Source organism: Anas acuta, chromosome 2 (genome assembly GCF_963932015.1).
Source record: "Anas acuta chromosome 2, bAnaAcu1.1, whole genome shotgun sequence".
Classification (NCBI taxonomy): Eukaryota; Metazoa; Chordata; class Aves; order Anseriformes; family Anatidae; genus Anas; species Anas acuta.
In genome coordinates this window covers 103,589,133-103,601,628 of record NC_088980.1, presented here as the reverse complement: position 1 = coordinate 103,601,628, position 12,496 = coordinate 103,589,133, and the positions used below count along the sequence as shown (strand labels likewise).

The 12,496-nt window shown below is 37.0% G+C and overlaps 1 protein-coding gene and 1 non-coding gene across 2 annotated transcripts in view; one reads left to right on the top strand and one right to left on the bottom strand.

The window, feature by feature from the left end:
- The window catches only part of CEP192 (centrosomal protein 192), a 77,958-nt gene that overhangs the window by 49,385 nt on the left and 16,077 nt on the right, over window positions 1-12,496 (top strand). Inside the window, exons 38-46 of the mRNA XM_068672824.1 lie at window positions 268-358; window positions 2,677-2,853; window positions 3,328-3,588; window positions 3,772-3,890; window positions 4,822-4,931; window positions 6,146-6,287; window positions 8,463-8,635; window positions 8,979-9,102; window positions 11,829-11,934. Of these exons, the coding sequence (XP_068528925.1) occupies window positions 268-358; window positions 2,677-2,853; window positions 3,328-3,588; window positions 3,772-3,890; window positions 4,822-4,931; window positions 6,146-6,287; window positions 8,463-8,635; window positions 8,979-9,102; window positions 11,829-11,934 (1,303 nt within the window). The remainder of the gene's footprint in view (window positions 1-267; window positions 359-2,676; window positions 2,854-3,327; window positions 3,589-3,771; window positions 3,891-4,821; window positions 4,932-6,145; window positions 6,288-8,462; window positions 8,636-8,978; window positions 9,103-11,828; window positions 11,935-12,496) is intronic.
- On the bottom strand, window positions 9,814-9,885 carry TRNAG-UCC (transfer RNA glycine (anticodon UCC)). The gene has a single exon. It is a non-coding gene; the product is annotated as a tRNA-Gly (tRNA).

Below are 12,496 nucleotides of genomic sequence, written 5' to 3'. Positions count from 1 at the left end.
CTATCTACAATACTTCAGAAAAACTATTTATATATATCTACACATTTTTCTACTCTATGAGGACCCATGTGTAATGATGTATAATGCTGTTAAGTCTAAGTCTGAGAATATAGAAATACCTTTCTAGCTGATATGTCCTGTTGTACCAGGAGGTCATGTCTTTTATGAAATGACTTCAGTTGTCCCATTTACATTGCTCCCATAAATAAATACATATAGTTAATTTATATTTGCCACAAAGTATAACTGAATTCATGTTTTTTTCAGCCAGCAGAAGTTAACACTAAGAAATAACTCTCCGTCTGTGACACAACATTTAAGACTGGTAATAAGAGGCCAGGATCAGGACTGCTTTCAGGTAACTGCAAAGAAAATTTCTCTTTAGTATTTCTGATATCTATCAGGATATGTTTGTAATAAAAATGTCAAAACTTGTCTCATTTATAGTGCTTGCTCAGTGGTAGCTAAGCTAGATTAGAAATCAAGTTGTAGAGGATCTCTACAAATAAACTTCATCACAGAAACTGAATTCTGGATTTGCTACTTTAGAAGAGCATCTCACTAGTCTGTTTTCAGTCCAAAAGAGTTGAATGGGGTTAAAGGTTTAATATATACTTATACTTGCTCAGTGGAAAGGCACAAGTGAAAATAGTTTGTCTACTTCGGATGGAATTTCACCCAGTAAGCATATATTAAGAGTTAGGAGGGGGAAATCTTTGTAATTTTCTGGCTATCTTTATGAGATAGTTTTGGTCATCATATGGTCTTGTACTGCACTGATAAGGATTTTGATTGCTCTTTTGGTCCTGTGTGGTGGTCACGTTCAATCTGCCAACCTGTGTCCCATGTCTGTGTCCCATATTAGAGGATGTACACTGAATCTCTGTACAATTTCACTTCTCGTGCCAGCACAAAAGGACAATTTTATGAATTATGATTTATCCTCCTCAGACTCTGTTTTTCAGGTCAAGGATGTCCCTGAGACAGCCAGTAAATTCTGTCAGTACTCTTGACCAGGCTGTTGATGTAACTATTCGTGGCGTTGCCTCCTTGACTGAAAGTGGTGGTGACCAAAAATGGAACAGTGTTTCCTTTTCTGCTGGTGTTCTGTTTGATCTTGGCACCTGGATGGAGGACCTTGCTCATCTCTGTCTTGGGTTGACTATCCTTATCAGAGAGGAGTCAGACATACTCTGAAATGTCAAGCCAAGCAGTGTCACAGGACTGTAAAAGAGTTAACACTCCAGATAAATTGGAAACTGTGAAAAACATTTTTTTTTCTAGCTAGAGTCAGTAATTACATATTATTGTTCCCCCTGCATATAGTTTTTCTCAAGAATGCTTGAACCTGCTAAGTAGTTTAATACTTAATGCAGCTGAGACATGATTCCTTAATTAAAGAGCTCAAACTTGTCTGGTGTACCTGTTCATTCTTCCTGAGTGACTACCATACGAGGCTAATTGGTTGAGCCAAAGGAGCAAATGGCTCTTTTACTGAAAGGAGTATTAGGATACTGGTGTCCAGCTATGCTGAAACTTGTGAAGGGGCTGGTTAAACTACTCTCAATTCTTTGAAAAGATGTGATCAATCTCCCAGCTCAACCGAAAGCTTATGGTTCGCATTTCTGTAGGACAAACTTCTGGTTAGACTTGTTTTAGAAAATGTCCTTATCGATAAGCCAGCACTTTGGGTTAGAATATTTGGAGAGTTCTAGGAAGTTCCTTGCTGATGTATCTCCCTAACCTTTTGGTGCTTTCTCAGAACAGTGTTTCTGTGACTGTATCTATACATAATTTCTTTCAAGATATTTTGAGGACTTTATTTTGAGCTCAATCAACTCAAAGTGCTATTTATTTTCCTAAAATCAATGTCTTCACAGCTAAATTGTGGCTTCTTACAGACATGATGCTTTAACCAAACAGGTGTTTTGTTTCTGGATCTTGTGTCTGTAGCTTGCTGTCTTTGCCCTGAAGTGCTTGTTCCTTTGTAAAACAAACAACAGCAAAAAAAAAACAGAGACTAGCAAGCTATGTATTTACTCTGAGACCACCCAGATGAACGTGGTAGCAGAGCTACCCTGGAGACCTTAGGGAGAGCTGAAACTGTAACAAGGCTGCATCAAACTGGAGCTCCGTTTACACCTCTTCAAACTGCCCTAGCACAACAAACTCAATACCTGTTGGAGCGATCCTTCAGTGGTCCTTCTTGCAGGAAGGATTCCAGATTTACTCCGAGGGACTACGTGTATGAAAGGGCTGAAGGAGAAACTTGAATTACTCTTTGGAATTATTTTAACTACAGATTTTTTGTTATACAGTCCTCATAAATTTATATCCCTTCATCCCCAAGTCTTCAGATCTGATAACTAAAGTCTTTAGCTGAGAGAATTAATGTAGTACTACTTAAGTTCAGCCTTACACACGGTATTGGGGACTGAAAGAAAAGTTCTGTGATCTAAACTGAGAAGCACTGGTGTGCTCACTGAGAATATAAAGTATCTTGAATCTAATATTTTCTTTTAAGTATTGCAACCTTAAATAATTGCCACCATCAATTCAGTTAGTCCAGATTTTGATGAAGCTAATTTGGGGTTGTTAGTGAAATAAGTCTTTTTAGTATGTTTTTTTTTTTTCCACTGTAGTTACTCATTTCTAGTATCTTCATTTTTTTTATAGCTGCAAAGTATATTTGGATCAGAAGAACGCCTAACTAGTAGTTGGGAGCTCAAAATCCGCCCCGAAGAAGACACTAATATATACTTGATGTTTACACCTACTCGTGTAACTTACTTCTTTGCAAAGCTGGAAATCAAACAGCTGGGGATTCGATCACGGCCAGGAATCAAGTTTACTGTAAGAGTCCTAACCTAAATTCCAATAATTCTGCACAGATTTCTTCTTTATTTGTTGAAAATATCACTGTATATCTGTTCCTGTCAAAAAGTTAAATTTTTTCATGATGCAAATCTGTATACTTGTTAAAAGATTATGTGGGTGTTACATTTTAGATTTTAAACATTGAGCAACCTTAACTTTGTATGCACTTTTTTCCACTTGTGAAGAAAGAAGCAAGATTTTATGCACTCTGGTAAAAGTAGCCCAAGATTTTAACTCCAGAACTGCCAAAAATCTGAACTTCTTTGCTTTTATAGATAGGCCTTAAATTAATTTTCAACAGAACTTGAAACACATTAAATGAACTTAAGGTTCTTTTTCTTGAAAGTCTTTTCAGTTGTTCTACTGTCTGTCTTTGTATAGTTGAACATGGTTTTACTGAAGCTTTAGTAAGGCTTTATTTTGAAGCACTGCTTTTTATTTTTTTCTCAGATACCTTTATCTGGATATGGAGGAACTAGCAACGTAATTTTAGAAAGTGTTAAGAAACTATCAGACAGTTACATGTTAACATTGGATGGATTATTGCCTTCAAGATTAAGTACAGTTTCCTTCCGCATAAGAAATACAGGTTCTCGGGCTGCCTATGTTAAAGCACTGTGCTTTGCAAACCCGCAGACAAAAACTGTTATGGATCCTCAGGTAATGACGGTGTCTCCAGAGAATTTTGTACTAAGAGAAGGAACATACGAAGTAAGTAGACTATCTGATACTGAACAAGTTTTTCATTAATGACATTTATTTTAATCAGTAAGTGACTGACCAGTTGTTCATTAAAATCTCATTTAGCTTGTTTAAATTTGACTTAATTTTCCAAACATTAGTACTAAATTTAAGACTTTTTGAAAGTATGTTATTTATTTATTTTTTTATCAGGTAATTACTGTAACATGGAATCCCATGGAAAAGGAAAATAACTTGCTTAGAGTGCAGACATTGGTATCAACAGTGTGTTTTTTCTGTGGAGATGAAATTTCCAGGCAGCAGTATCGTAGGTAAGATTTGTTTGCTATTGTTCAGTAGAGAGATGTTTAATGAAATGTTAAAGCTAGAGGTTTATGCTGCCACAGCATTTAACATGCTTCCAAAAAGGCAAGCACAAAACAGCAAACCTTGATGATGTGGGGAGATCCAGTAAGTCTTGCGTCTGGTAGGCTGTTTGGTGAAAGGGTGGTGTTTGTGGTGGTGTGGGTTTTTTGTTTAGTTTACATACTGTAGCTATGATCCTAGGTAAGGGTTTTCTTTTTTCTTTTCTTTTTTTTTTCTTTTGAATTTGAATTTGAATGTATTATCTTTGGGGGAGGATTTTTGCTTTTTTTCCTATCAAGAATTGTCTTTTACTTTGGTATCCCTTTTTTCCAATACATTTGTAGATTTAGCTTTTAAAGCAACAATTGTACAGATTTCATTAGTGTCTGTTATGTTTTACCTAGCTTAAGTAGAAGCTATATTACTGTATTTATATTTGAATTCCTATAATGTCAATGCACAAAAATTGAATGGCATGCTCTACATTTAATAACAAAAGTGACTTGTGCTGTGTATGATGTGTAATGATCATGCAAAATGTTGAAAATAGGTGCTGGTGATCATCATTCAGTGCAAAATTTCATTAAGTGAATGAGTCTCTCACAATTACTCTTAAATGTCATTCCCTGAAACTTTATGAAAGTCATCATATTTATTGTTATTCAAATTAGGTATTAAACCTAGTTGAATTTAACTTATATTTATAAGTTTCAATAAAAAGCTCATGAAATAGCTGCATGTGTAATCATTTTGATAGCAAATCAGCCTACCTTAGATATTCCAGAAATGATAGAAGTTAAAAATGGTGCTGGTTTCTAACAATTTTAGCCGTCTTTTCAGACTGATGCTTCCAACACTCTGAATAATTTAATGACTTTGGTTTCTCATCTGTAACAGAGCTATGATGTGTGAACTTGAGGTAACAAAACACATAGTCCCTGAAAACAGCATATTGAGAAAAATTGTATTTGACGAAGAATTTCAAGGGGAACAGCTTGTGACAGAAGGTAAGTCTATGAACTTTCAAAAGAAAAATGTAATACTGTACTGCAGAAAAGCCTTTGAGGAAGGGTGCTGGAAGAGTAGCTCTCAGGGAAACTAAAGTAGGTTATTCTTGCTCTTTGTTAACAGTGTTACAAACTTAAAGCCTTTCCTTACCTTCTTGTCATCCCAGATCTACATGTATGTAGTAACATTAGCATAGAAACAGTGCATTGTCAGTTTGTCATCAGTCTGCTCACTTGATACATCAGTGTGGTATGTGTAACTGCTCAATTAGACTAGGCAGCTGAAGGGGTGTGGGACTTGTGGGCTGAAGGTGAGGGGCATTTGGGGAACAAACAACTGGAATTCAAGGAACAAGGGGTGTGTGGGGAGAGAACAGAAGTTTATGGAGTAGAAGTTATGGTCATCCTATAGGATGAATGTATTTCCATGCTTAATGGTATTACATATGACAGAATAAATAAATTACTTGCCTCCAAAATCATATTCTGATAGACATCCTTCCAAAAGATTTGGCTTTGTTAACAAGTTTCTGGTTGCATGTAAATTTTAACTTAAAATGCTTCTACAGTAGGTATTAATATCTTATCGCTACTGAAATGTAGATACATAGATTTGTATACAAATATTAATAATTTCCTTGATATCTGCTATGCAGCAAAAGCAATAATCAAATGCATCTTCTGTGAGAAGTGTTCACTTCTTGATTCTGTCCAATTAAAGCAGAAGAATAAACTTTGACAAGATTATTAATTATTTTGATGAAACGATTATTTTTAAATCATATGCTGGCACTCCTGGGCTTTTGGATATTTACAGGTATAACTAAATTGAGGCATTGGATTGAATAGATTGAGTAATTGAAAAATAACTTCTCTTAAAAGTTGAGTCTCTATGAAGCTTTGGAATTTATTAATTGTATTGTTTAGGGTAAAAGTCATCAAACTTTAATTGGGTGTAGAATCAGATTAGTATGTACCGTTTGCATAAAGGTAGAAAATATCTTTTATTATTAAAATGTTAGATTTTTTCTGCATTTAAACTTCTTACATCTCATGTTAATGTTGATTTGTGCCTGATAAGTAAACTTGTTATAAGTCATTTCTGATCTACAGTACCTTAGCCAACAGATTATTAGTTAGGATTATATCCTAAATCTTTGTGCAAAGTTCTTAGTATTATTGATCTTACTAGAATTGGTCTATTACTCTTCTAGTGTGCGATACCCCACGGGGGACAAGTGACATCCGTCTGTTCTACGCAAATATGCGAAAAGTCATCCTTACTGTGGCTGGACGTTTCGTTTTTGATCGGGATGGTTTCCAGCAATCTCCTGGACGTCATCTGGAATCAAATAGGTAATGTAACTATAAGGATAACTTTCAGATAATGCCCAACTGAAGTGTGGCTCCCTTCATTTGAAATCATGAAGATTTTAATGACAGTAATGGAAAGTGACTCGCTCCACAAGTTAAAGAGCTGCCTCTACAATGAGAATGGCCCCAGTGACTATATAGGTGGTTCTTGTTTTTCTCTGAAAATCAATTAAACTGTTACGATAACTTTAAACTACTCCTTAAATTGACATCATAGACTGTATCTGCAACTTCCTGTTCTTCACTGGATTAAGCTTTTCTTGTTGGTCCTACAAGACTATAACTACCTTGTCAAGAATTTCTGATGGTTTGTGATGGAAGTAGTTTATATTCAGAAAGATTAGTGGCTTTTTCCTTGTCCAGCTCACGTGCCAGCCTTTCAATGTAATGTATGCTATAGCTCATCAAAAGAATGATTGGTGCTAAAGCTTCCGCTGCTGACCAAATGAAGTGGTTTGTTACTGAGGTTTTCTTTGGAGGATTGGCAGAGACTTGGTCTTTAATTTGGGCTTGTTATTTTTATTTAGATAGGTTGCTATAGCACTTGGAGCCCTGAAAATGGAAAGAAAGATCCAAATCCTTAAGATAGTGTAGCATAAAAACAAAATACATAAAAAAAAATAAATATGGGTTAACATTAACACTATAAAGAGTATATTAGAGCATAGATTAGTTCTTGAGTTTTTGTACTTTTTTCCCCTCAAGGTCCTGTAACTTAAGGGAAGAAAGGGTTCTACCTAGTCCCGTTTAACATCTACTTATTTAGACACTGCCTTGGAATCACTTGTGCATGTTGCACTCCAAATGCTGAATGCTTTGGTCTACTTGACACATATTTGTAGGCTGGCATGGTGGGATCATAAAGATAGAGACTGGAAGCAAGTATCCACAGCAGCAAGCAGGACACTTTTCAAGCCTTTTTTCCATCCTGCTTAATAGCCTTAGCAGTTCTTCTAGTTTTGAATTTATTCACTGGCTAAGCATCATGAGGATCTTCACTTTCCAAGTAAACTGTAATTCTCAGAAGAGATCTAACTGTTAACAACTTGTATGGCCGTTGTGAAATGCTGTGTCATGGGTGTGAATTGGTTGCCTTCCCGATTTCATCACTATCTTAAGGGATTAATCCATAGGTATTAATTCTGTTCTAAGCTGCGTGAGGAGTCTCAGAAGGCTTACAAAATAAAAGTAGACATATTAGGGAAAAGAGTAGCATTTACATAATGCTGTACAGAGCAAAAGTTAGGTATTTTTTCCCTGCACTGCTGAATTCTGCTTTTATTTTACTATTTAAAATCAATTTTATTGCCAGTTAAGCTTTTAACCTAAGAAAATACACCAAATCCCAAAATAGCAACTTCCTAGCTTTTGAGTATGAGTTTACCTGCCATGTCTTTTGCAAGAAAAACTGGAGTGCTGGGCCGTAAGGAAGATTAGGGTATTGGAGCATGTGTCTTACATGGAGAGGCTGAGGCAGCTGGTTTAGTTTAGCCTCAAGCAAAGAAGGCCTGGGGGCGGGGGGGGGCTGAATTTAACAAAGTACCTGATGGGGAAAGCAGAGAAGAGAGCCAGTCTTTTCACTGGTGTTCAGTGACAGGTCAAGAGGCAATAGGCACAAAATGAAATGCAAGAAATTCCATTTAAACATAAGAATTATTTTTTTTCCTGTTGAGGGTGGTCAGGCACTGGAACAGGCTGCCAGATAATTGTCGAATTTCTATTTGTTGAGAAATTTTAAAGCTACCTGGACTGACCTGCTGTAGCTGACCATGTTTTGAGCAGGTTGTTGGACTAGTTGATCTCCGGAGGTCCCTTCTGACCTCAGGTATTCTGTGATTCTGCTAAGGACAACTTGCACTGCCTCATTTCTCTCTGCAGTGCCTTTTTAATCTAAGTATGTATAGAGAAAGCTATTTACTATCACCTCAAGGTAATTGTTTTAGTGCCTTCTATTAAGCAACTTCTAAACATCCTGGGAAAAAGCTGTGTCATGATTTAGCTGCTGACTTCATTTTTTCAACTGAGATTTAAACTGAAAACACATGTGAAGAGCATCTTATTTCAGTATTAAATTTTGAAAAATATTAAAAGTAGGCTGTTAAAATTACTAAGTTATTTTCATTACTACTTTTGCTTAACCCAATCTTATTTTTTCAGATCTGAGAACTCTGTCAGACATATCAATGCAACTTTGGATGTTCTTCCTGTTAAAGGACCTCAGGGTCCTCCATTACCTGTAAAAACCGATGATCTCATTCAGAATCAAGTAGATGTTCAACAGACTTGGACTGTTAAGCCTGAGCACTTGATTTTGACACCTCCTTCTATCAGTAAGTATTTTCTGAAGTTAATAAAGCAACATCCTAGTACTAAAATAACTGTACTACTTAGTATGTTTGTGCTTGTAAACGTGGCTTGAGCAACAGTCATGCTTCATGTAATGTTGCACCTGAACAATAACCTTGGCGTGAACAGTTGTGGTTATATTGTTTGTATATCTATAATACTTGCTACATTATTACAAATATCTTAAAGCTTTTTGAAGGTAAAAATAGGGCAGAAAGGCAGAAAATGCTTTATCTTAATTGATGTTCTCAGACTTCTAGACACTACTGTGTTGTTTTGTTTTGTTTTTTTACATGTTAGCTGTTTATAGTTGCCTTTGTTTTACAGGTGGAACAGCTGATACTGGGCATGTACAAATTGTCAACCATTCTAATAGGATGCTGACATTTGAGCTTTCATGGCCAGGTCACTGCCTTACTATAACCCCACAACATGGAGTTATTGAACCTGAGTAAGTTTCCTTTCATAGTTTTCCTTTATATGTAAAAGCGTGAAGGCTTGGAGCGATTTATTTTGATGGTCTCCATGGTATAGATATTTTGTCAGCTCCCTTAGCTGCTTCTCATAAGACTTGTTCTTCAGACCCCTAGACATGCTTGAGCACCTCGATGTCCTTCTTGTAGCGAGAGGCCCGAAACTGAACGCAGTACTCGAGGTGTGACATCACCAGAGCCGAGTACAGGGCTCTTCCCTAGCCCTGCTGGCCACACTGCTTCTCATTCAAGCCAGGATGCCGTTGGCCTTCTTGGCCACCTGAGCACACTGCTGGCTCATATTCAGCCAACTATCAACCATAACTCCCAGGTCCTTCTCTGCCAGGCAGCTTTCCAACCACTCATCTCCCAGCCTGTAGCTCTGCTTGGGGTTATTGCACCCCAGGTGCAGGACCCGGCACTTGGCCTTGTTGAACTTCATGCAGTTGACCTCAGCCCCGTTGGTCCAGCCTATCCAGATCCTCCTGCAGAGCCTTCCTACCCTCAAGCAGATTGACACACGCACCTAACTTGGTGACATCTGCAAACTTACTGAGGGTGCACTCGATCCCCTCATCCAGATCATCGATAAAGATATTAAAGAGGACTGGCCCCAGTACTGAGCCCTGGGGGCACCACGAGTGACCGGCCTCCAACTGGATTTAACTCCATTCACCAAAATTGTAACATGCGTTGGCCGGGAATCGAACCCGGGTCAACTGCTTGGAAGGCAGCTATGCTCACCACTATACCACCAACGCTGTGCCCTTGGGCTCAGGGCTGTCTGAAGAATGATTTTCTAGTAAGACAGAATTGAAGACAGCATTAAAGAAACTTTCTTGTATTGTGTAATTTTAAAATGTATTCCTTTCACTTGAGAAGAATGTGTTGAAACCTAACAAGCTGAGTCAAAGTAAGTAGTCTGGATTGAGAACGGAGGTCTGCAAACAGGAAACAGACCTGTGGGAACGGCTGACTTAAGCATGGCAAGCTACATTTGCCTGGTTTTCTGCTTTTCATGACTATCTCACTGCAGTGCCAAGAGCACTTCTGCCATTCAGGCAGAATCTTTTATAATAAGCACGGTGATTGCTGGAGCTGCGTGGAATTCTCAAACTGATTTAGCCTAGGAAAGGAGAAGGTATGATTCTTTAGTGACAGTGAAAGCAAGTCCTAAGATCAAGGACTGCCTTTGCTGTGTTCGAGCATGTCAGATCAAGCAGGCTGCCTCCTGTTTCAGCTTGACAAAAACTCTTTAAGTTCACTGGAATGTGATTGAGGCAACCTCTAAACCTGTCTGAGTGTGGAATCATGAAGTGCAGAGTTCCTACCAAATTTGGTAGCACTCGAAGATTTTCATGTGGAAGTGTCTCAGTGCTGAGTGTAGGTAGGTGCCGTGAAAAGAGATGCACTTTTGGAGCAGGGATTGTTGGAATCTGGAAAGTCTGCAATGGTGTTTTTCAGAAAGTGTCTCTGGGGCTTCCCTTTTGAATAAGGTTGGAAAGGGTGGTTAGGCAAACTTTTTCATCCATTCCACAGCAAAGAAAGCACTGAGGGGCAGTGTCATCAGACTAAATATGATCTTTGAGATGCATGTGGTTTGTGACTCCATGCAAATCGGATTTGTATATGAAGCTTGCAGTAAATGGTTTGGCTCCTATCAGCTTCTCCTTGACAATGGAATGGTTTGTGACATTGGGTAACTGAGGCAGTGTGTACTTAGTAAGTCATATTCTCACATACACACCTTGTATATTAGAGAGGGGGAGAGTGTAAATAAGTACCATAAGTGTAAAGATTCTGAAGAATGCTGAGACTTTAATAAAAATAAATCAATTAAAATATATATGGTTGCAGTTGCTTTGCATATGTAGTGGTTGGCTATGCCAATGAAAGGCTTCCTCCTGATAGAAACTAAAATCCTACCCATTATTTATTGAAACAATTCTTTAAGGAAATAGGAATATCCTGATTTAGTATTTAAAGGCTGTTGATGTCTGTTTGACAGCAGAAAGCTACTTTGTTGCTGTCTTTCTGCTCTTTTATATTTAAGATTTTATGATATAGAATATGGAGCATGTAAATCAGAATTTATGTTCTCACTGGTCAAACAACTGTATTAGGTTGTGGCTACTTTGAAATGAGTTTAGTGGACGCTATGGTTTGCCCTTCCCAGAATAACCAGAGAAACCATTTATAACTTTAAAAACTTTTTTTTTTTTTTTGAAAATCAGTGGTTCTAGTTCTGAATGGAAGGAAGGAAAGCAAGCTGCAACTAGAATTGGTTTCAAAGATATAATTTGTGCAGTATATTTCGAACAGAAGCTTCCTTGTGCACTAGCATTGAAGCTTTATTTTATCTATTTTATTTGATTCATGTAGTTTTATGTGGCTTGACAGGGTATATGTGTTAATGATTAATAATTTTTTCCCCCTTTGTCTGCTTATACAACCATCAATAACAAGTTTGTGAAATTTGTTTGTAAAAACTTAAACCTATAAAACTTATTCATAAAACTTGATATTGTTAATCTTCTAATAATTAAACCTCAGTAGTAAATTGAAAATGCGAAAATCTTAAAATTATTTCTAGATCATCTTCACTTACTATCTTAAAAATGCATTCATTCTTGAGCTAGTGAGATCTATTTTAGATGTTCAATCTAATATGAGGATCTTGCTAACTTTTTTTTCCTTTTATTAGGAGCCGTACACTGATTCTGGTGAGTCCTAGTCCATCACTTGCCACGAAGCCTTCTTTAATTCCTTGGAGTGGACTTATCTATATCCATTGTGATAATGGACAAAAAGTACGTGGCTTATTTGAGAGCTGAGCTTGTGACTTTACTAGCATGCAGCAAAGCAATGTTGCTAAAAGATTTTAGATGTGGAGCACAATTTCTGCAAACTTGATTCTCATTTAAATCCCCCATCTAGCCAATCTCCCCAGATTCGTAAAGTTCACCTTTCAAAAAGAAAAAGATCATGTTTTGGAAACTGAAATTCTTGTCTTGGTTCATTCATCTCTAAAGAAGTACTGTAAGGCGAACACTTGGACTGTGTTGCCAACAAAAATTGCATCTGTATACCCATCGCTTACACATCAATTTCTAGAAATGCTAGATTTATATTTTTATATATATCAGTATATGTTTTTCTCTGCTTTTTTATATTTTCATATATATATTTAGATATTTGTTTTTTATATATAACTGTCTCTAACTAGTCTATATAATATTTTAAGATGAAAAGTTTAGGTATGTTACTTGAAAAGACAATGCAGCTTCTTTTGGGCACCCTTAAGGTGAACTTAACCTTCTGGCGGACAAGTCTGAGATAATGTGTAGAACAGATTCTCCTCTTCATGTGTTT